Source organism: Globicephala melas, chromosome 19 (assembly GCF_963455315.2).
Source record: "Globicephala melas chromosome 19, mGloMel1.2, whole genome shotgun sequence".
In the NCBI taxonomy this organism is placed as follows: domain Eukaryota; kingdom Metazoa; phylum Chordata; class Mammalia; order Artiodactyla; family Delphinidae; genus Globicephala; species Globicephala melas.
Genome location: NC_083332.1, coordinates 29,007,958 through 29,033,255, shown reverse-complemented (window position 1 = coordinate 29,033,255; position 25,298 = coordinate 29,007,958). Strand labels below are relative to the sequence as shown.

General features: G+C 41.3%; 1 protein-coding gene across 9 annotated transcripts in view; it reads right to left on the bottom strand.

The window, feature by feature from the left end:
* Nucleotides 1-24,095, bottom strand: part of HEATR3 (HEAT repeat containing 3) — a 45,767-nt gene extending 21,672 nt beyond the window's left edge. For 6 of the 9 annotated variants that reach the window (XR_009559874.1, XM_030833032.2, XM_030833033.2 and 3 more), the window contains exons 1-7: nt 14,066-14,367; nt 13,754-13,926; nt 11,751-11,838; nt 9,736-9,848; nt 7,410-7,519; nt 5,013-5,153; nt 3,220-3,497 (exon numbers count right to left, since the gene is read on the bottom strand). Coding sequence is in view for 8 of the 9 variants with exons in the window: in XM_030833032.2 (XP_030688892.1) it covers nt 3,220-3,497; nt 5,013-5,153; nt 7,410-7,519; nt 9,736-9,848; nt 11,751-11,838; nt 13,754-13,926; nt 14,066-14,200 (1,038 nt within the window). In the remaining variant the exon portion in view is untranslated. Of the gene's footprint in view, nt 1-3,219; nt 3,498-5,012; nt 5,154-7,409; nt 7,520-9,735; nt 9,849-11,750; nt 11,839-13,284; nt 13,352-13,753; nt 13,927-14,065; nt 14,368-23,906 lie in introns of those variants that run through there. The other 3 variants (XM_060288279.2, XM_030833035.3, XM_070044397.1) reach the window with 3 other exon arrangements.
* Nucleotides 24,096-25,298: the final 1,203 nt, after the last annotated feature.

The window sequence follows — 25,298 nt, the reverse complement described above, 5'->3', positions numbered from 1 at the left end:
AATAAAATTAATTAATTAAAAAGAAAAGAACGTATCTAAAATTTATTCCTACTCACTTCGTGCGTGTATGATATTCAACTAAACATTTCTTAGAGGCGACTCAAAGCTACACAAGACATGCCTTTGCTGGGCTCTCATCCACTTAAAACCTACAAAGATCTGCCTTAGAAGAATTCTGAAACTAAGTTCCACTTCTTTACCTGACTTTCCTGCTCAGAACATTTCCCTGCTTCTTATTGTTACCAAATTGACCTAAAGAACCAATCCAGAGGAAATGTTATGACAGCTGAGATTTGCTTCAAAATATTCAGTAGTTGGGAGAGTGGGTAGGGAAATAGATGAAAGAAAACAGACTGTGATTTGACAACTGCTAACTGTGGAAGCTGGGTAGGGATTGTCCTACTTCTGCATGTTACAGCCACAACTTGGGTCAGTTCTCTCTTTACAGATTTGTGCTTATACCTTCTTAAGTTAAATGATGCAATTAAGGGTTTTGATTCTAAAGGATCCCTGCACAAGCCACTGGGCAGCCTGAAAGACCAGAGCTGCCTGGCTGTAAATTTGTATTCCTGGCACATGGCAGCACGATGCTTAGCACACTACTGGCACTTAAACACTGGCTGCCTGATCAGCATGTTAATCATCCGGTCTACTCAGCTATGGTGATAGGCTTTAAAAAGCAAGCTTTTGTTAAGAGAAAACACTGCATTTTCTAAGCACCAAAATTCTATTTCTAAGTAATACTTGGGAAAGTGAATCTCTAAATAACAGTTAAATATCGATACTTTGAAACAGTGACACTTCATCTTGGTGGATGTGGATCTCAATCCCCACTCACTCATTCCCTGTGGGGCCCCTGAAAGCAAGGCTGGAGATGAGGAAACCCTGCAGGAGTGCTGTTCTCCCAGCCAGAGATGTCCGATCTTTCAGAGTCCCCTGACAGCCCAAGTGGAATTTCCACTTCTGCTCTGATGGGAATTCGGGGTGGGGAAACATAGTATATGTGCATCTGGCAGGACAAAGTGACCTGGTCAGCACGATGCAACACCTGCAGAAGAGCCCCCAAACCCTGACCTGTTATAGCTGATGTTCCACATGTGGATCCCAGATCTGTAACTCACCTCCATGTGGTACCTGAGGGGCTGCTGCTGGGGTTCTAGAAACACCCTTTGGAATGACAAGGCTCAGAGCTATGCCTTTGTCTATCTTGCTTTACTGATTTTAAATTCTACCCACTCTGACTCAGATGCACAAGTGAGACAAGGAGTAAACTGGGTGTTCAAATACACGCCTCTTGCACCAAAAGGGGGTGATATGATTTTTAAGCCGCTCTACGATTTGCAAGCAACTCAAGGGCAGGATGGCCTTTTCATTTTCGGATTCACCCCAGCACTTAACACAATGCTTTGCACCTAACAGCTGTTCATGGGGAGTGTGGCACATATATACAATGGAATATTAATCAGCCATAGAAAGAAACGAAATTGAGTTATCTGTAGTGAGAAAGTAGTTCTTAACTACAGCATTTGACTGCTTTAAGACACCACCAATTCAGCTTTACAAGACTTCAGGAATGTAGGGCAGTGGTATACTGATGAGTTTATGCCCACTAAGAATTCTTTAAAAATAAATCTGTCAAAACTCTAAGACACTGACTTAAGATACTTCTCAGTTTCAGTTCATTGCACATGAATCAGGACAGGCCACGAGTGAGATGGTAGAAAGTGTGACAGGACATTACTAGGGTTCTTCCAGTTCAGGCTTCATTGTCTTTCTTCCCAATGACTTCAGCAGCCTCCTGTCTGGTCTTCCTGCCTCCAGTCCCCTCAAACAACACTAATCCGCTTTCATCATGCTGTTTCTTACGCCATCCTTTAAGACAGTTCAGGTGTTCTGTCCACAAAGCCTTTTCTGAGAGCGTCTTCCGTTCTGCTTCCATCAGGGCTGAGTCAGGTGTGCCTACTCTATAGATACGACCCCCTCAGAAGTCTGTGCACAGCCCTATCACTGTTCTTAGCACAGGCATTATAATAAATTATCATTACATGTCTATCCTCTCAAGACGGAAAAGGTCCCTGAAGACAGGACATATGCCTTAATCATCTTTCTATCAGCAGCACCTGGCACAGGGCCTGGCACACAGAGTAAGCACAGAAAATGTGCACCTAGATGAATAAAGCCCAACTCACTGTCCTCCCTGTCTTCCTGACGACCTGCTCTCCTCCTTGGGAAAAATGTTTTCCCAAAGTATGGCTCCATCGCTGCTGATGGGCTCAGCTGAAGTGTTCCCTGCACCCAAGACTGCTCCTCCTCACCCCACCGTCACACCCACTAGCACAAATGAGCCCCAATCAAACACTATAAACCAGGGACTTCCCTGGTGGCACAGTGGGTGAGAATCCGCCTGCCAATGCAGGGGACACAGGTTCGAGCCCTGGTCCGGGAAGATCCCACATGCCGTGGAGGAACGAAGCCTGTGCGCCACATCTACTGAGCCTGTGCTCTAGAGCCCGTGAGCCACAACTACTGAGCCCGCATGCCACAACTACTGAAGACCGCGTGCCTACAGCCTGCGCTCCACAAGAGTAGCCACTGCAGTGAGAAGCCCGCACACCACAACGAAGAGTAGCCCCTGCTCGCCTCAACTAGAGAAAGCCTGCGTGCAGCAACGATGACCCAACGCAGCCAAAAATAAATAAATAAATTTATAAAACAAACAAACAAACAAAGACTATAAACCAGTCTGCAAAAACTACAAACCATCATTAATTTTCATAATCACCCAACCTCCTCTGCTCGCCAGTAGGGGGTAAATGAAAGTTTGGCTTGCTACTTTGGTAAGGCTAAACACTAAAATAAAAGAGACAAGAATGCAAGGGACAATTCAAGCAAAGTAAAAATTCCTTTAGTTTGAAGACAGTCTGGAAGAGAATGTGTAACTGAAGTGGGAGATGACCACATGTCTCTGAAGTGCTGCAAAAGTACTGGTCTACCCCATCTTTCAAACCTTCTCTATATAAAAGATTTGTCTTAGGACATTTTTTTTTCTCCTTTGGGAGATTTCTGAGTTATGAGTTAATGGGAAAACATGACTTTTTTTTTTAACTGAAATTCACGTTATAATTAACTTTGCTGTAACATTTTCCTACAAAGCTTAGGATACCTATTGAAAGAAAATAGCTGTATTAATCCATGTCTGAAAGCATCAATCCGACTTACTGGAAGTAAATCTGAAATGAAAGCTTTCCTTCTGACTTTCCTTCTATGAGGAATTCCTTCCATTTCATCATCCTCAATCAAATCATCACCATTAACATTCTGTAATGTGTCCTCAGTCTCTGCAGCAGTTTTTATCCTTTGAGTTTCGGCCTCCTTCATTTGAAGAACCGTTTCACCAGCATCCATTTCCAGAACTTCAGATAAGATCTTTAGTATGGCATTTATGATTTCTGCCTGACTCTTGGATGGAATAATGTCCTTTAGATTCCAAATGGTGCCTGTGGAAAAAAAATGAGCATAAGGACAAAGAAATCAACTGTGAAATCTTTTATTAAATACAGTTTCCATGAGAGTGGCTCTTCAAGCTCAGGTGTAATTTCAAAAAATCCCAATCCCACTGCCTTTGTTCCGTTTTTATTAAATGTCGGAAAGCTTTGCACTGAGGCAGCTCCCTTTATTACAGCAGTCCTTCACAATCATCTCCTTTTCTTGGCACACAATGCCTTGCTCTGATACACCAGAGAGCAACAGATCAAGAGAACACCGATCAAGTTTCTTTTACCACGACAAATTGAGTTGCCTGGCTTTCTTTCATCTTAACCTGAGCTGCTCTCCTAAGCAGCTTCTTATATTCCAAGAGTGGAATGGAATGCACTAAAATTCCAAGGTCTCACGGACAACCAGAGAGCAGGTTCTTGGTTTTCTGCTTATGAAACTAGAATAGCTACCACTAAGTAGTTAGACTAATTAAAAAAAAAAAAAAATGTGACGGTTAAAATAAAAATCATTCCTGGGTATATATATTCAAAAAGAATTGAAAGCAAGGACTCACATGGACATCTGTAGAACCATATTCATAGCAGCATTATTCAATAACAAAAAGGTGGAAGCAAGCCAAGTGTCCGTCCACAGATGAATGGATAAACAAAATGTCATATATACATACAGTGGAATATTATTCAGCCTTAAAAAGGAAGGAAATTCTGACACATGCTATAACACGGATGAACCCTGAGGACATTACACTAAGCGAAATAAACCAGTCACAAAAAGAAAAATACTGTTTGATTCCACTTATTTGAGGCACTAGAGTAGTCAAATCCATAGAGACAGAAAGGAGAATAGTAGTTGCTGGGGGCTGAGGGGAGAGGGAAATGGAGTTGTTTAATGTGTACAGAGTTTCCGTTTTGCAAGATGAAAAGTGTTCTGGAGATTGGTTATATAACAATGCGAATGTACACTGCTTAACTGTACACTTAAAAATGGTTAAGATGTTAAATTTTATGTTATGTGTATTTTATCAGTTTAGGGGAAAAAACCACCTCTCAAGATAAATTACCCCTGGAAGACCAAAGGCAAGAGGAAACTATATAATAAGTTTCCTACTACTTGACATGTCATCAGATTATTTCTTCTTTCTGTATTTAGAAATTCTGGGGAGATGCATTGCGGGTGAAGATCTTATAGGAAAGTGAATGGTCATGTCTTAGATGCCTACACTACACAGTCAACTTCTGAACTCACTGGTTCATAAATAAGAGGGGGTCCTGACAACAGCATTTCTTTATCAGACAACAGTAGTTTGTTAAACTAAAAACACATTTAATCTTAGAAGGCTTTGAAACTATGCAGAACCGCTTGAATTAAGGGTCTCCACTAAAATATTAAAATTTTCAGAACAGACTAAGCACAGAAAGCCCTGATGCGGTGAAATGGGGGAATAACTTTGTCCCCCATCTCTACCTACTACAAGTTACTAAAAAAGCACACTATCACATATGGCTAAACTTTACCTGCCACCAATGTCTTTAATAGAATATATTCCATGGAATTGACAGGAGAAAGCATTGCTGATTCCAGCACATGCAATGCTGGGGCACTGAAAGATTTCAGTAGCTCTGGGTTATCTTCAGTCACCGTCTGCAAACAATATGCTATAAAGACAAACATCAAATATTTAGAAAAAAATGAATTCTGCTAGGATAATTTAAACCAAAATAACTCATCGAAAAACATTTGCATCTTTACAAGTTCTTTGGACACAGGTAGCTTTTGTAGGAGATATACGCTTTCCCTCAAACACGGAACATGCAAATGAGGCTTCCCAAACTATCAGAGGTATAAAAGACCTTTTTCCCTTTTTTCTTAATTTCTAATCCTTTATAAAACTATACTTTTATGAAATATAATTTAAAAGCCTCTTAACCGCCGTGACAATGTGGAATTACTATAAACATTTATAAAGGTTTAGCCTCTATTTCTGTACTCATCACAGACCAGTAGCAAACAGCCTGCGGACCAAACACCAGTGCACTGACAACACTCTCAGGGTAGTTCTGTTGTCAAAGACAAGCCCTAGGTTTGGGAACATTCTGGTTTCGTTGAAATTCAGCACGACCTTAAAAGTTAGAGTTATTTCTGGTGAAACATATTTAAGGAAAAAAGTGTTTTATATAAAAATATGATCAAATTAAGAGATGGGTAAAATATTAATAGACATATGATTTATTTAGCACTTAACTGTTCTCTGGCATTAGAACAAGACAATGGATTACAACTTGTAAATTAGAAATAATTAACTGAAAGTATAAAAACAGTTGGGACTGCATGAAAGGTCTGACTGAAGCACAAATGAGGAAGCAAGCCCAAATCTGTTTTCTTTGAGATACTGTAGACCATACAAATCCATTTCTTTCCAGGTCTAAAACTTCCAAAGCAGATCGTTCCCATCCAAATTAGTAGTCAAAATACACGCTATTGCTGTGCTCTATTTTGGTTTCCAAAATACATTTATATATAAATCCATATATATGCATATATGTACATATACATATACCCCAATGTAGTATTTTTTTCATTAAGAGACTAATTAAACTCACTTTAGCAAAAAAACAAGATAAGTTGTGATTGCTATGACAACACAAGCTCAAAGAAAGCTGTATTAATACATAGGATGGAATCTCAGAATTTCACTTTACTATATGTAAGCCGTGCTTGATTTTCAAAACAGAAGTAGTTTGACATTTGTTTAAAAAATCATGAACCTAGGTAAGTGCCAAGGAAAACACTGCTATACAATGCAAAATAACTTTATTCTGATCCATTTTTTTAAAGTTCTTTAAAAAAGTTCTTTAGGAAAAAAACTAAATAAATAACCAAATCTACAAACCTTGAGGCCCCAAAACAGAAGTGAAGTTTCTCTTTTAAAAGCTATGAACTTTCCTGAAATTCTCTTATTGTAATAAAGACTGTCCTCTGAGACTAAAAGTCACCTACCAATTTCCTAGTTCGACTGTTTTTAAAATTCTCATTTACTCACAAATCTCCCCTTTGCCAAAGATTCCATTTTGAGAAACTGATTTAAAAATTTGTCTCAGTAGTATTTATTCCACTATTATTTTTTCCTTTTCTGTTCTATGTCCACTAGAGCCAAGAGAAACACTGGTAAGGGGAATACACTTCAGTAAGTGGAATAAACTTGCCCTTGCCAGGAGAAATACACAGTTAAATAAAAGGACAGCCAGATGCCTATATTACGATGGGTAGAAAAAAATGCTTTTCACCCATTATTTCTCCACTTGCCCCCAGAGTTCTGCTGAGCCACCCACCCTCTGGTTTCTGTCTCCTCCACCTGCTGAGTACGGGCCCCCGGTTGCTCTCTAACCCCATGTACAGAAGGCGAGGGAGCCAAGGCAGCTGAAGCTGCCAGACTTTGCTTTCCCTGCCTGGAAGGCAAGCAGGCCTATGTGAAATTCCAATCACTTATTTTCCTCTCTCAAAAAAAGCACAGGTTATCAGAAGTATTCTTCTGGAAGTATGAGATAGTGGTACAAGCCATTTAAATAGGTCTACATTCCAATTAACTATGGCTCAAAGGCCTGGTAGTTGTGGGTTACTGTTTCTCGGCAAATGGGAGATGAAAGCTTCCAGAATTAATAAAGCCTTCTAAGAATGGTAGTATACTAGAAACCACATATGCTCACATAATTACTTTCCTCCCTCTCAGGGTCAAGAGTGGGAAAACTACATGAGTAAGTAAAGCATTAATCACAGACTTTAAAAGCTTCAGAATAGAACTCAGCTATGCATTTACATACAATGAGAAAAAAAAAAATCACTCCTATAAAATAAACATGCTATGTCTGAATAAAAAATTTTGAATAAGGCCACACATACTTTTCTTCACTTACCTACAGAAATAGCCAGGTCAACATTGGTGGAAAACCTACTTAAATACTTTAATACAATCTCCAAACACCCTTCTTTGTTGAATATAGATACTGCTCTACTACTGCATTCACTAAATTGAAGGGGGGAAAAAAAAGTTTTACTATTCACATTTTAACATTATCAACCACAGAAATTCATGAAAAAATAATTAGGCTTTGTAAAAGAACCAAAGAGTTGTAGTCAAACACCCACCATTTTTATAGATGAAGAAACCAATGCCCATTCATAGTCACTGTGCAGGAACACAACTGGCTATCTGTACATTTACTTCCATCACAGTAGGATCTTTTAGCCAATCTCTTTACCCGCACGCCAATTTCCTTACAGGAGGTTAAAGATGGAAGAGAGCTTAGAAATCATTTACTTCAATTCCTCATTTTGTGGGTAAGGAAACTCAGACCCCAAGAGGTGAAGTGATCTGTCCAAAGATCACACACTTTGTTACTGGTGAGTCTTTGGGTCCAGCTTAACTTGTCTTTCCACTGTATCACAGTAATAATAAATTAAAGTAAGGATAGAAGGCCTCTATACTTATCACACAAAAAGTACAAATTTAAAAGAAAGTAAAATTAAAATTTTATTCATTCTATCTAGACTGTTATAATTTTAACAGAATTTGTAGATTGCAACAAGAAATTGTTATAATAAGCATTTTTGAAATTACACTATTTTTTAATAAAAGAATCAGAATTAATGTTATCAATGTTATTAACATATATGCTAAATATAGGGTAAACAGAGCTAATTATAATAATTTTTTTCCTGGTTCCAGAGAAGAATATTCCTCCAGACATACCATATATACACATGACAGACTAACAGCTAACAGAGCTGACTAAATGATTAAATTCAATCCTGCTGTCTAAAGATAAACTATTTTCTGTTTGTGTGTCCATCTATCCATCCATCCATCCATCCATCTAGTTACTGCAACACTGCTATGAACCTCCCCTCAAGAAGCCCATAGTAAAGTCAGGTATAGTCAGGAAAATAAAGCATAAATGTGTTAAGATAATGGGCACTCAGGAAAGAGAGATCACTGTGGAAACCACTTTTTCAGGCACTTTTCAAAGAAAACTTTTTTTAAATTTCTGAGTTCAACAATTTATATATTAAAGTTATCTGAAAAACAGCACCCACTAGCTTGCTTGAATATGGCATTTCCTCAAACCTGATCTCTCCAATTTTCCTGGTGGAATGCATCCACTAGTTTAAAATGAAATCATGGGGGGGACGGATAAATTGGAGGATTGGGATTGACATATACACACTACTATATATAAAATAGATAACTAATAAGGACCTAGTGTAGAGCACAAGGAACTCTACTCAATAACTCTATAATAGCCTATATGGGAAAAGAATCTAAAAAAGAGTGGATATACGTATATGTATAACAGATTCACTTTGCTGTACACCTGAAACTAACACAACATTGTAAATCAACTATACCCCAATAAAAATTAAATAAAAATAAAAACTAAAAAAAAAAAGAGAGAAATCATAGGCAAGTTCGGATTGCTGTGTAGGCAGCTTTCCAGGATCCAACTTAACCTTGTATTCTATGAAGTACCTGTGCTTTAGGTCAGAAATAATCATCGCTGCTGACTAAAAATAAGGAAATGACAGATTCTTGCTAGAATCTGGCTAGAAATGTGAGACAATAAAATGGCATAGAAAAAAATGCAGGTTGTGTTTCCAGCCATCTCCATTCTTAAAAGCAAGTCCACCCACCCCCACCCCTACTCCCACCCTCCCCCGCCCCCGGCCATTGTTACAATGATGGAATGGAGCGTGGCCTTCTTCCTACTGGGACCAAAGGAGCTCTTCTCAGGCATCTACTTCCCTGTCAAATGGCACCTGCCACGGCAGAGGAGTAAAGCACCCACTAAGGTCTGTGGTCCCTGTCTCATTCCAGATGCCAGGCCAAAGCATCTACTGCACTGGAGGCTGGCTGGCTTGAAGACAACTGCTCCTTAAGGTACATGGGTAGTGGGGGAGGAAGGAGGTGCAGTGGGTACTAATGACCATGATTCCTCTTATTTTGTCAGCAGCAATGACTGGAGAGAAGAGCTGTAAAGCAAAAAAGGACGTAGTGATGCTACGAGGAAAACGGCTTGGGAAGGACAGTTGATCTTAGGTCACTTGATGAGACCTCCGACCAAGCACTAACATCACAGATTTACACGCCTACCAAAGAGAACAGAGATTCCTCTGCAGTTTAACAGAGGGAGCAGCAGCCTGAAGAGCACTGAAGCAGGAGGCTGCGTCTGGAAAGCATCTTACCATATATTCCACAGCACGTTTACGGCCTCATTGGCTATGTTTTCAATAGAATTTCTGTTCTGATCTTTTTTTTCCTGTGGAGACATCTCATTTGAATCCAGTCCAGTACTACACTGAAATCAAACACCATGATTAGTACCTTTGTTCAAAAGAATAATTAAACAGAAAGACAGTGAAGAATCACAAAAAGTAAACATCAAAAATGATAGTGGTTGCCTATATGGGAAAAGAATCTAAAGAAAAAATAAGAGTGGAGATGTGTATATGTACAACTGATTCACTTTGCTATACGCCTGAAATAAACACAACACTGTAAATCAACTATACTCCAATAAAATTTTTTTAAAAATGACAGTGGTTAACAAGCCCATCAAATTCTCAAACAGTACAGTTCCTGTAACCCTGCGCCCTTCTGGCAAGAAATACAGACAAGAAAGGTTCACAAGTCACTGTACAAACTGGATAAAAAGCATTTCACATTTTAAGTGAAAATGTAAAATCAATACAAAATATTTTATCTAATGTGGTAAAGATAGTATATAAGGCAAAGAAAAGTAACACATAATAAGAGCTAACATCTATACAGTACCTTCTTTGTGCAAGGCACTATTCTAAGCACTTCATGTCTGTTAAGTCATTTAGTCCTCACCACAAACCTATGAAGTAGATGAACTCTTATCCCTAATCTCCTGCTACAAATAGGAAACAGGTACAGAGAGCTTGCTGAAGGTGTAGCTTAGTATCTAGCGAAGTGGGATTCAGATCCAGGCATCCTGGCTCCGAACTGGGTGCTCTGAACCACTCTGCAGTTCTGCCCCTCCTAAAATCCACGGCACCCTCTAAAGCAGGCTTCTTAATCTCGGCACTACTGACATTTGGATGGGATGATTCTTTGCTGCAGTGCACGTGGCTGTCATGCGCAATGTAGGATATTCAGCAGCATCCTTGGCCTCTACCCACTAGATGCCAGTAGCAACCCCTACTCCAAAGCCATGACAATCAAAAATGGCTCCAGACATTGCTAAATGTCCCCTGCAGGGCACATCATCCCTAGTACAATCACTGTTCTAAAGGGAACAAGACTGACACTTCTCATCGAAACTGGATATCCTTTATATGGCCCCAAGTGAAAATTACCCATCAATACAGAAGAGTGGACCGGAGGCACGGCTGAGGAAGAGCTCCTTAATCCCTGAACTACATCATGCAATAAAGGTGGCATGATGTTAAATCTGAGAACATAATCTAGTCTTCTCGGCAAATTCCTAATGTCTGCGCTTCAGCTTCCTCATCTGTAAAACAGGAATAACGATACCTGCCAAATAGGACTGCTCCGAAGATTAAGTGAAATAATATACAAGACAGCACCGAGCACATAAATAAGCAACCAATAAATACAAATTATTTTCATCGTATGAAGTTTAAAGTCTAAAGGAGTCAGTCTATAGTTTTAGGAAGGTCTTTTCTAACAAGCAGATAAATAAAGGTAGTGGGGACAAACTAGAGACTAGTATCCGTGATGAGATCAGTGTTTCCAGGAAAGAAATACAATTCCTATAGAATGTTTTGAGGGAAGACAAAATAACTAACACCAAAGTACTTAAAAAGCAAAACAGGGACTTCCTTGGTAGCACAGTGATTAAGAATCCACTTGCCAATGCGGGGGACACGGGTTCGATCCCTGCTCCGGGAAGATCCCACATGCCATGAAGCAACTAAGTCCGTGCGCCACAGCTACTGAGCCTGCACTCTAGAGCCCACGAGCCACAACTACTGAGCCCTGGCACCTAGAGCCCGTGCTCCGCAACAAGAGAAGCCACAGCAATGAGAAGCCCAGGCACTGCTACGAAAAGTAGCCCCGGCTCACCGCAACTAGAGAAAGCCCGCGCACAGCAACAAAGACCCAACGCAGTCAAAAATAAATAAATAAACTTAATGAAAAAAAAAAAAAGGCAAAACAAAACCCCAAACTGTCTGAGTGTGTATACTAACAGCGACCTGGGAAAGTGGCATACCTCTTTCAGCAGTGCGACCAGCGGAGTCATGATATCCTTGGTCACCATGTCACCACAAACTTCGAAACCGCCACAAGCACTGAGATTTCTACACAAGAAGTTTAAAACAGGTTTTACTTTCAGACCACATGTCACAAAACATATTAAGCGCTCAAGTTTATTTCTATTTCTACCCATACTTAAGGTTTCCCGGAAGAAATCGCTTATGATTCCTGTAAGATGTTGCACAGCCAATCCACAGATCTCCACCTATGCTGATCCTTGCTCTACATGAAGTAAACAGATGTCTCTGTCTTGGAACAGCTTAGTTTTCAGGACTGAGACGATACACAGGGAGAGGGAAGACTTCTCTTATTTAATGTGAATCAGTCATGGTCTGATCTTTTTTTTTTTTGGCCACACAGCCTGGCTTGTGAGATTTTAGTTCCCCGACCAGGGATTGAACCCGCACCCTCCGCAGACAGAGCAGGGAGTCCTAACCACTGGACTGCCAGGGAAGTCCCCTGCCTGATTTTATACGAAGGGAACTTTTCTTGGAATCAGGACTTCCAGGGTAGGAAGGGTGAGGCTATTGAGAAAGACATTCCCTTGAAGCAATCCTGACTAAATTTAGTTTTGATTGGAAAGACAGTGCTTGCCCTCTGAGTGCAGAGCACTGTGCTAGGCAATCAGGATATGAAGAGAAACTGTGCTAGGCACTCAGGATATGAAGCCTCACCATCTTCCAGGAGCTCTCAGTGTGTGTATGCTTTGGGGGGAGGGGAGGGTTTTCCACACACTGTTTCCTCCATCAAGTGGTTAATCCCCACTCATCCCCCAGATCTCACCTCAAACATCACGCCCTTAGGGTTTTCTTCCCTGAACCCCCAGGTATACCTTCTCACAGCATCTTCTGTAAATATCACTGGCTGTAATTACACACTTGTGTGATTAATTGCATAATGCCTGCCTCCCTCAATACTGTAAGATCCATTAAGGACAGAAATTATGTGTCTTGTTCACTGCCACATGCCCACGACCTAGCCCACTGCCTGGTGCACAGCAGGCACTCAATATATACTTGCTAAATCAATGAATGAAACAGAATAAATAAAGACAGAGCTATGAAAACTACGAATGTTAACTTTACTCTTGCCCCCCCTACAGTCCATTCTCTGAACAGCTACCAGAGTGGCCTTTTGAAAAGGTAAATTAGACCAGTCACTCCTGTTTAGAATAGGTCCTTTAGCTCTACACCACCGGATCCTTAACCATCTCTCCAGCCTCAACTCTTAAAAGGCCCGCCCTCCACTCTATTCGGCCACATAACCTTCCCATTCTTTAACCATGCCAAGCCCTCTGCTGTTGCTGTTCCCTCTGTCAGGAATGCTCTTTCCCTTGTTTGTCCACGCCTGGCTCTAGCCTCCAGAGCCAGGAGGCTAGAGTTCACAAATGTCATCTAAAGATCACCCAATTTAAAGTAACTTCCCACCCCCAACTCATCATCCTCTTGGTTTCTCCATAGCACCACTTACGATCTAATGTTATGTTTCACCTGTTTACTGGTTTCCTGTCTGTCTCCGCATCAACACGGGTTCTGTGAAGGCAGGGATCTTGGCTGTCTTGCTCAATGTACTGCCTGCTCAAAATCTACCGCACCTAGAACACCTGGCATTTATACTGGAAGAGTTCACTGAACCTCAGGACTCCATGGTGGCTCCCTGGAGAGGGTACAACGTGCGCTAGGCCTTGAGGAGAGGACGTTTGACAGGTGGCTACTGCAGGTGAAGCAGCAATGCGTGTAGTCCGGGGCTCATGGGGTCCTCCGGAGTCTGAAGCCTGTGTTCAAATGCCCCCCTCTGCAAACAGGAGAGCCTCTGCAGTTCCTGGCCCTCCCGAGCTGCCGCAGACAAGTGCACTGAGGATGAAGCCGATTAGCTACGGTGCGTGGCACACAGGAGGCGCCAGCTGGACGCCGTGGGCCCGGTTCCGAGGCACAACCCCGGACCCCATTCCCTGCTCACCTCAGTGCGCCAGCCGCCGTCTCCCTCACCGCCAGGCTGGGGTCGAGCAGCAGCGGCCCGAGGCGTCGCACGGCGTCCCGCCGAGCCAGGCCCGGCAGCGCCGGCCGCTGCTGCACCAGCCGGGCCAGCCCCGCGCAGGCGCACTCGCGGACCTCGGCGCTCGGGTGCTGGAGCTGCGGGAAAGAACAAGTGTCAGAGAGCAGAGCGCACGCGCGGGGATGCGGCGGCAGGGGCGTGTGGCGTTGCTGGGGGGCTCCGGGGGAGGCCTGCCCCCCGCCCCTCCCCGCGCGGCCCGGCGAGCCCTCGCCTCACTTTTTCTAGCAGCTCCGCCGCTGGCCCGTCGTTCTCCTCTGGCTCAGTCCCGTTCGCCGCCGCCGCCTCGGCCTGACAGTCGCCCGTAGGGGAGAACTGAGGTCGCTTGAAGCGTTTCGTCCGGCTCTTGCCCATTGTGAATTGCGCTGGCGGGAAGACCGAGAGAGGAGGGCAACAGCAAGACGGTGGAGTCTGCTCAGCTGGCAGCAAGGTCTTGCAGTCTAGGGGTCTATGCACTACTGTTCAGCTGGGCCTGATGACGGCCCGAGCCCACATGGGGAAGCAATGCGCGTGCGCGTGGCGTGTCGGCGGCGGAGAGGGGTGGTGGCTAGCGCGGGGAGAGCGCAGGCGTAGAGGGGAGGTTGGGCGGGCCCAGACCTTGCGGAGGGGCGTGTCTTATGGGTTTTCTCAGGAAGGGCAAGGCTGGATTTGAAGGGTAGAACCGACTCCGCCTCCCACCAGCTAGTGACATTTATCAAGTTACTGAACTTGCCAAACCTTTATTTCCATAATAATCAAATGCGATTAAGGATGCCTAACTTGCCAGGTTATTGTGAGGCTTAAAAAAATATTATGTAAAGCGCCTAACTCCAAGCCTGATGTATGTATGTAGTAGGTGCTCAAAAAATATTAACCACGATTTTATTTTGTGCCTAGCACAGCTCCTGTCACAGACAAAGTCCCTGTTTGATGGACTCCCTAAGAAGTTACTAAACCTTCCTGCCTCAGTTTCCTCATCAATGAAATGGGGATACCAGTAATATATACGTAATGGAGTTGTTATAAGGATAAATGTGTTAATGTGTTTAATATGCTAAGAACAGAGACTGGCACATAATAAGCACCATATAAATGTATGGTTGAAACTTTCGTTTAACAAATAACAAAAGGATTCTTTCACAAATATTTATTGAGTACCAGGTACAGTGCTGGGCATTGGGATAAAACAATAACCAAGACAGATATGGACCCTGTCATTTGTCTTTGTCCTTATGGAGTTTACAGTTTAGTGAGAGATGTGTTAAATATATAATTATGTAAGTATTTAATTACAGTTGTGGTAAGTACTCAGAAAGAAGAAAAAGTACAGGAGAATCTCCTGTAGTCTTTATAATTACATGCATTTATGGAGCACCCAATAGATATATAGCTTTCAGGTCACCAATGTATGGGAGAAAAGTTCCATCCCATGGCAACACTACCCTCAAAAAGTTGACTGTCTAGTAAAGGAAATGACTAATTACTATAGCATATTTTGGAAAATAATCACAGAGGTGTAGCTGAAGTTGTACAGAAGCTGAGGCCCATCAAAGACCAACTTTAGGCACAAGGAAAACTTGGAGCCCCCAGATATATGTTGGTGGGTTTTACTTCCTAGATCTCTCTTTTCTGGCTACTGATGATCTAACCTCCCTAGTCCAAGCTACTATCTTCTCTTGTCTTGACCACATGGCCTTCTGGTCTCTTTTTCTACCCTCACCATCCGTTGAGAAGCTGGAGTGATTTCTTTAAGAATGAATATCCCTCCAACTTTCTCATATGCACTCCTTTGCTTGAACCCTTTCAGTGGCTTCCATTTCTCTTAGGATGGGGATCAAAATCTTAGCCAGCTGCAGTGTCTCATCCTGGCCTGCAGCTTCATCTCACGTCACCTCCTGCATTCTGCCCTTAAGCCGCCCTCCAAAGGGCCTCTTCTGCCTTAGGACTTTGGACAAGCCCCAGACCCCACCGCTGTCACAGTGAATGCAAGAGTCACTTCTTCATAGGTGCCTCCTCTGATTTTGAAGTCTGAGATGGGTCTCCCTGGAGATGGCACATATCCTGTTCCTTTGCTTCAAAGCACAGTTCAAAATTACAGTTATAACTTAAATTTGTGTATAGTTCTACACAATTCTTATACCCATACTCTGCCCAACTGCACACTAAACCTTGTAAGGATAAGACTGCCTGTTTTCACACATCACTGTCTTCCCAACACTGGCCAAGACCTGGCACAAAATAAGCATGCCATTTCTTAAATGAATAGAGACCACATAATCAAGAAAGAGTAGGGCATGCAATCTAGACAGAATAGGGGGAGACAAAACAGATTCTTGCTATTTCTCTCACTATGGGAATGAGCAAGAAAAAATAGTTCAAAACCTTAGTCGGGGGAGAACTATGGGATCTATTTTATTACTATTTCCTGTGAGATATTATATTTCTACTAAAAATGAATGATAAACTAATGAGCTTAAGAGCCCTTCCAGGACCCACCTAAGATCATCAGTCTTAGGGGAAGCCCAGTGACCTTTAACCATCTAATAATCCAGGTTAACCAGGCATTTTAAAAAATCCAGCCAAGCAATGATTGACATGATCAACGTCAATGATCCAGCCAACCACCCCCTTTTCCTACAAATTATCACTGTCAAGAGGGAATTTTTGAATTAGATTGCTTAGAAGGCCTCTTTCCTTTTGAGACAATAAAAATGCTTGTAATCAATTATTTGCAGATAAATTTTGTTTCAAATAGGAACTAGCTGTTCTCTCAGACTCCTGTTTCTCCCCCTTCACACGTCTGTTGGGTAATCTTCCTAAAAACACACTCTGATCAATATTCGTTGAAAACCTTTGACCCTGTAGGTGCATAACTGAACCAGGTAGAATCAGGCTCAGACTTTTACATGACATACCTGTGCAGCCACAGCACCCTGCCACATGCTTCCAACACCTCATCTCTTGCCTGGGAGCCTCCTCAGTCACCCCAGAAACTCCCTCGGACTTTCCTTTACCCAGGCCTGGGGGCTGTATAGCTCAGCAAGCTTCCCCAGTACACCCTGGCATTAATCATTTCCATTTTCCTGATACACAGTCTTAGATCTACTTCCAGTTCCTCTGAGTGTTAGACTCATTGTGGGATAGGAGATGTAAACCAAAAAGATGGCTGTCCTGTGGGGCCTGGCCTGTTGTCCTCCTGTCACAGCAGATACTCTATCCTCAGCCCTCCATGTACCGTTTTGTACAGTGCAAATCTACACCAGGGGTTCTAAACAGGGGGGATGACTTTGCCCCTCAGAGGACAAATGTCTCCTGGGCAGCAATATTGCCCTAGGTTGAGAATCAGAGAAATGTACTTTTGTTGAGTGACTATTTGCTTATTGGCCTAGATTCTATGAAGTTAGATATAATTTATAGATTGATAAATTACAAATGATTTTGTCCTATTGAGATGCAAATTATTTCTGTCTAGTAGAAAATATAACCTCAAAGAATACAATTTCATTGCCTTGTAGGACATAACCAATTTCATACCTAACCTAGCAATCTTCTTTTTTTTTTGAGGTATCGTTGATGTACATTATGTAAGTTTCAGGTGTACAACATAGTGATTCACAATTTTTAAAGGTTATATTCCATTAGTTATAAAATATTACAATTTATATAAAATATATTCCCTGTGTTGTATAACATATCCTTGTAGCTTATTTATTTTATACATAGTAGTTTGTACTGTTTGGTGTTATTTTTTTGGCTGCGCCGCGTGGTTTGCGGCTTGCGGGATCTTAGTTCCCCAACCAGGGATCTAACCCATGCCCCTTGCAGTGGAAGCAAAGGAGTCTTCACTGCTGGACCGCCAGGGAAGTCCCTAGTAGTTTGTACTTCTTAATCCCCTCCCCCTCTTCCCTCTACCCACTGGTAACTACTAGTTTGTTCTCTGTATCTGTGAGTCTATTTCTTCTTTGTTATATTCACTATTTTATTTTTTAGATTCCACATATAAGTGATACCATACAGTATTTGTCTTTCTCTGTCCGACTTATTTCATTTAGCATAATACCCTCCAAGTCCATCCACGTTGCAAATGGCAAAATTTCATTCTTTTTTATAACTGAGTAGTATTCCACCGTATATATATACCACATCTTCTTTATCCATACATCTGTTGATGGACACTTAGGTTGCTTCTGTATCTTGGCAATTGTAAATAATGCTGCTATGAACATTGGGGTGCATGTATCTTTTCCAACTAGCGCGCTTGCGCGCATGCACTCTCTCTATATATTTATGTACACAAAGGAGTGGAATTGCTGGGTCATATGGTAGTTCTATTCTTAGTTTTTTGAGAAACCTCCATACTGTTTTTCACAGTGGCTGCACCAATTTACATTCCCACCAACAGTGCGCAAGGGTTCCCTTTTCTCCACATCCTTGCCAACATGTGTTATTTGTGTTCTTTTTGATGACAGCCCATTCTGACAGGTGTGAGGGGATATCTCACTGTGGTCTTAATTTGCATTTCTCTGCTGATTAATGACGTTGAGCATATTTTCAGGTGCCTGTTGGCCATCTGTATGTCTCCTTTGGAAAAATGTCTATTCAATTCTTCTGCTCATTTTTTAATTGGGTTGTTTATATATTTTGGATAGTAACCCCTTATCAGTCATATCATTTGCAAATATTTTCTCCCATTCAGTGGGTTGTCTTTTCATTTTGTCGATGGTTTAGTTTACTGTGCAAAAGCTTTTAGGTTCAATTAGGTCCCATTTATTTATGTTTGCTTTTATTTCCTTCAGTTTAGGAGACAGATCCAAAAAAATATTGCTGCAATTTATGTCAAAGAGTTCTGCCTATGAACACAACGTTGTAAAGCAACTATACTCCAATAAAAATTCATTTAAAAATAAATAAAAGATAAAAAAAAAGAAAGAGTGCTGCCAATCTTTTCTTCTTTCTAGGAATTTTATGGTTTCCTAGCAGTCTTGTTTAAGTATATTATTCCTCACTAAATAAATTTCTGTTCCTCCTTTATACCAATTTTACCATCTTCCTGTTTCCTTCATTAAGGAACTGACAGATGCTCACTATACGTTTATTTGATGAATGAAAATTTAAACTTGTTGAAAATCATCCTTTGACAGTGTTTATTCATAAGGCAAGAAAGGTGTTCACCAGGTACTATGAAGCAAAAAGGCAGGTTACAAAGCAGCATATATAGTATAATCCCATTTTTGGAAAAACACACACAGAGGGAATACCTATGAAAGTATATATACCGAAGTGTCACCTGTGTTTAACTATAGGGGGAGTTAAAGGAGATCATTTAAATATCTTATTTTTCAACTAGTTTATTTTGGGGGTTTTCTAGAATAAGCAGGTAGTATTGGCATAATTTTTTATTTATGTATTTATTTATTTTAGGCTGCGTTGGGTCTTCGTTGCTGTGCGCGGGCTTTCTCTAGTTGCGGCGAGCCTGGGCTACTCTTCGTTGCGGTGAGTATTTAGGGCAATACAGATTGCCCTAAATCCCATCTAACTCACTTAACCTTTGGAAAGCAACAAACCTTAAATGGTTTTGATCCAAACAGAGTGATGGGAGAACATTTTATGAGCGTCCTATTTACCCAAAAGTCAACAGAGTCAGTTCTATCTCCTCGCCTAAACCAGTATTGTCAGTCTTTCTCATTTTAGCCTTTTTAGTGGGGGTATAGCTCCTGGAACCTTCAAACATTGCTGGTGGGAATGTAAAATGGGGCAACCTCTTCAGAAAACAGTTGAGTGGTTTCTTATAAAGTCACGTATACTCAGCCCATAATCCAGCAATCCCACTCCAGGTATTCCCAAGAAAAATGAATATATCCACACTTGAACTGTACATGAATATTCACAGAAGGTCTATTAATAACTGGAAACAATCCAAATACCTATCAACAGGTAAATGGAGAAACAAAAAAAAGCAATGGAAAGGGATGAATTACAGATACATATATTAACATAGACAAAAAGTCTCAAAAATATGTTTAGCAAAAGAAACCAGACTAAAGAGTACTGTATGATTATACTGATTTCATTTATGTGAAGCTCTAGAAACCACAAATCTAAAGAGCCGAACAGGAGTTGCCCAGAGCCAGGGGTAGGGGATGGAACTGACTGGGAAATGGGAGGATGGAACCCTTTGGGGTGACTGAAATGTTCTGTGTCTTGCTTGTAGTGATTGTTACAGGGGTGCTCCATTTATCAAAATCCATCAAACTGTACAGTTAAAAACTTTTTTATAATAATTAGAGAGTTGTTTTATGTAAATTAACCTCAATAAAGTTGATTTTTTTAAAAGCCTTTAGAACCTATCCCTGTTTTGATCAGTTCCCCCATATTCATTGGCAATAATAATGGGTTCCATTCCCTATTTGGAGAGTGAGGGTCCCACTGACAGTATTTCTTGAGCCATCACTATGTGCCAGACACTGCTCTAAGAGTTTTGCACGCATTAAGCTATATAAACCGTCAACAATCCCATGTGACGTTAGCATCCCTATGTTAGAGATGAGAGAACTGAAGCACAGAGAAGTTAAGCTACTTGCCTAAGAGCACGTGATTTGCAAACGACAAATATGGGACTGACCCTACACAGTCAGACCTGAGTTAAAATAAATGCAATACACTGTCTCCTAATGAATTTGTTGGTATTTACTGAAGAGCTAGCAAACTGAGGAAACCAAAGTTTTAATGGGTAACACCAGATAAAGGGAGGAACGTAGAAAATGACTAAGTATAAGAGCAGAGCAAGGGCTCTCAAATTGGGTAAAATGCTCTCTATACCTGTTTCTCCACTCATAAAATGAACTACTCCAGCTAGCAAACTCATATTCATTTTGCTACCTCACTGAAAAGAAGTATTTATACATATACACAATTTGAAAATCATAAAAGAATGGCAGTCCCTTGCTTTACTTCTTCCCAACCCCAAGCCCATTCTAGGAAGTAGACATTCTCAACTATTCTACCTGTTTCTCCTATTATTATCTCCATACTCCCAAATGATAAGCTATTACTTTTTCTTATTTGTCAGTATTATATACTATTTCTTACCTTCTTGCCCTGGTATGTAAGGACTTAGCTCTCCTGTACCCTCTCCCCCATTTCTCCTTCATCCAACAAAACTGTACCACAATTCTTGATTAAATCAGCGATCACTATCCAAATTACTAGGACAATGCAAATACTGCTCACTGCTAAACTTCTAAGAAGTCCACTAAAGCCAGTCTCTTTCTTATACAACCTTCATTTATCTTGGAGTTAATAATTGCCTTTTTTTCATTATCCTGGCTTTCCATCAATCTGCCATTATTTTTTTCCAAATGTCTAACATCTTTGTCAACAGTATTTGCCGTATGTTCAAATATATCCATTCCAGTTTCTTCCTGTGATCTCCTTCCTTTCCTCCTGCCCTTATCTGGACTGGGAGTTCTCTAAGGATGCCGCACAGCAGTCAAACTGGACTTTCATTGTGACTTGGGTATTGGGTTCCCCATTTCCTTTGAAGTTGTTAATACATGAAGAGAGCGCAATGGTGTTCCCTGTGATAATGTTGTTTACTGTGGAAGCTCTTAACTGGAGTCATTTTATTTATTGAAAAAGTATTCTATGTGCATGAGTTCACAAATGTAATCAGATATAATTTCAGAAACCCAGGCCCAGACCCTAGTTTGTTTTTTTTTTCCAAACTGTTGCTATTTAAATTTACTTTATCTGATTCTTGATTCAGACAAACCAACTCTAAAAGAGACACTTATGAGGAAACTGGGGAAGTATGAGCTGAATATTTGATGGTATGAAATTATTGTTTTAGGGGCTTCCCTGGTGGTGCAATGGTTAAGAATCCACCTGCCAATGCAGGGGACACGGGTTCAAGTCCTGGTCCAGAAAGAACCCACATGCCGCGGAGCAACTAAGCCCATGCGCCACAACTACTGAGCCTGTGCTCTAGAGCCCTCGAGCCACAACTACTGAGCCCACGTGCTACAACTACTGAAGCTCGCGTGCCTAGAGCCCGTGCTCTGCAACGAGAAGCCACCGCAATGAGTAGCCTGCGCAGTGCAACGAAGAGTAGCTCCCACTCGCCGCAACTAGAGAAAACCCGCGCGCGGCAGCGAAGACCCAAAGCAGCCAAAAACAAATAAACTTTTTTTAAAAACAGCAACTTCTAGCAAGGGTATACAATATTTCTCTTTTGATTTACTTAATGAATTTATAATAGACTTAGCTATTTTAGTTTCCCTACTGTTATTTACCTTACAAATCTTAGTATTTAGCCTTCTATCTTAAGAACCTCCCCATAAAACTAGATACATTACGTAAGAAAACTTATGACTTGATGTACTTATGTACAAAATTTAAATACCAAAGTTAAGGTTCATTCACTCATTCAACCAACAGTAACTGAGCATCTTCCAAATGCCAGGTGCTCTAGGGTACTAAAGATACACGGATGACAAGGACTCAGAATATAGGAACTTTAAGAATAAGTCACCTGCCTAAGCGGTTAATGGAGGAACCAGGACTACGACCCAAGTCAATCTGCCAGGCTGGACTCTTCCACTACACATGGCCCAGAGACCCCTTACCTGGAAGATGACATCACGCTTGGTTTGAAGCAGCTCCCTAGTCCCTTACAGGGACGGGTCAAGTCTCCTCAAAGCATGCTCTTTGGAACACTTCTTCTGTGTAATATTCTGTAAGTCAGGGTCTTATTGGCAAGAAAGAGAAGCTGACTTTGGCTGATTAAACAGAAGACAGACTATCGAAAGGGTTGGGTACCTCACAGGACTTTGGGGAGGTCTGGCTAAACTTTTAGAAAAGAATGCCCATACCCATGCCATCAAGCTGGCCTGATGAGGAAACCGGTGCCACTACCACTGAGCACTACTAAGTACTCTGCAACAGAAACTTATCTTTATGGCCTCACCCTCGTCCCAAATGCAAAGGAAGGGAGTTTTCTGGGTTGTCTTCCAAGAGACTGGACTCATTCAGCTGGCATTCCCCACACCTAGCAAGGGCATTCAAAACAACCTCGGTAGACAAATATGACAAATACCCAAATATCCACAGTGTACGTTAACAGGCATTTCACAAAACGTCAGGGAAACAGGTTCCTCTACTGCAGGACCACTTGGAGCTTTTAATATGCTTTGGAGCATAGGGACTCTCTAAGAAGATAAAATAGTTCCCAATCATTGGTGATCATCGAAACTTTATTTCTGTAACAGGTAACAGGATGGAAAAAGTGGTAGACTTGATGCTCAACTGCTCCCTCTCTTGGCCTCCCACAAAGTCCCACTCATTTGACTACTGAAAGCTCTTACTTCTCTGGTTCAGGAGCCCTCATCTCTCACCTGGACTATATAGCAGCAGTTCCTAACTGCCCTCCAAGGCATGGCCCTTCAGTCCACACAGTTGCAGTCATGATCATAAAATGCAAATCCAGTTAAGTCACTTCCCTACCAAAACAGTTTGGTGGCTTGCCACTACCCTCACAAGACTCCCAACCCCAGATGCCTACTTACTTCCAGCCTCAGCTCTTGCCACAATTCCTCTCCAACTCCTCACCACCAGGCTAGTTCAAGAACTGCCTCTGCCCCACCCCTACCCCCCACGACTGACCCTTCAGATCAGAAGGAAATAACCTCTGTCAAGTTGTGTCTGGGCTGGCCCACTTCCTCTGGGCTCCTATAGCGTCCCACACTTTTACCCCTCACAGCACTTAAACCACATGGTAACTGCTCAATCACTGGTCTGTATTCCCCCCAGGCAACAAGTTCTGAGAGTGCAAAAATTCTTCCTCACACAAATACCCAACAAAGCACTTGCCACTTAAAGGGCAGTGTACAAAGGTGATGAAGGAGCACACCTAAAACTTTCAGGTAATGGATATCCTTTTACTTCCTTTTTTGTCTCTCACACAAATAGACTTGCATGGCACACAATCATTCACTAAAAACATCAATTTAAAAAATGTTTTGTGTTCTATGATGCAGACAAGGTGCACCTATTTTTAGTAGAAAAAGATAGAAATTATACTTACCTAATGTAAAGCATATAGAAAGTGTAGTTTGGAAACAGAATGAGACTCAAGTTTCTTTGGTTTCAACAGGAGAGGAAATGATAGAGCCACTTTAGTTGCTGATGAAGGCAGAGCATCTGTCAGCCAGAAGGATGTAGAGACTCAAGTCTCTACAAAATGCCCATCAAGAGTCCAGTTCTAAAGGAGAAAAGAGCCACTCAAAAAGCAGCACTATCCGGCAGTCACAGCCTTTATGTTTTCAGTGAAGTTGCTTGAGAAAACACCTAGAACCATTTTAGGTTTCTTAAATCATTCGAGGCCAAATAGCCTTTCTCTTTGTATTTAATCCAGTATTCAGGAGTTTGCCTGATTCAAAAGATAAGCACAACTTCCTCCTGGCTATCTCAACTGAGATGTTGATATTAGGTAAAGTTGTAACAATGAGGTTTTTTGTTTTGTTCCTTTTTTTACTTTTAGTGTTTGGTTTAACAACTAGATTTACTGAGCATTGACTCTGTAGGCAAGCACTGTTTAAGTGCTCTCCATGAATTAACAATTTAATACTCAATATAAGATGACTGGCGATACACCTATATCCTATACATTATCTTCCTCTACCGAGATTGGCATTATACCCATTTTATAAATGAAAACACTAACGTTACTAACTTGCCTAAGGTTACAAAACTAGCAAGTAGTAAGATCTGAGATTAGAATCCAGTTTGGCATAAGCGTCTACATTCTTAACCATACCATTATAATGGCTCATGACTTAAGTTCAACACACACACATAAACATCCTTTCAATCAGAGTCAAGAGACTTGGTGTTAGTTGTCTTCAGTAAGTCATGGGGACGTAAAGTCACTTTGAAAATCTAAGACTGTCTTCCCCACCTGTAAAGTTAGAGGACTAGACTCAACAGTAATTTCCTAACAGTGTGGAAGAGCATATCAGAGAGTGAGGGCGCTGGTGATGAGAGGCTAACCTAGCAAGGATCCTTGGGCCATTTCAACCTGAGCAAAGACTTTTTTGGAAAATGAACTGTTCTGTTAGAAGTAAAGGTATGAAAAATCTTTGGAACTGTAACAAAAGTTTCTTTCTTGGAGCCAATGGATTCCAAGTAGCCTGGCATCAGGAAATCCTTGAAAACCTCTCCAAGTACATGCACCGTATGTGTACATACACAGACATATTTTTCTAGGGGAAAAGATTCAAGGATTTTGTTAAATACAAAAAGTAGCTGATGATTCCAAAAAGGATTTAGGACACATAAAATCCCTCTTCAGCTTTATACTCTTGGAGGAAACTAGTGATCCAGGTTTGTAGAGCTTAATTTTTGAGAAAACCTGCATTTCCTAATTAAACACCACATATTATCAGACAATGATGAATAAGAAATATTAAAAGGGGAC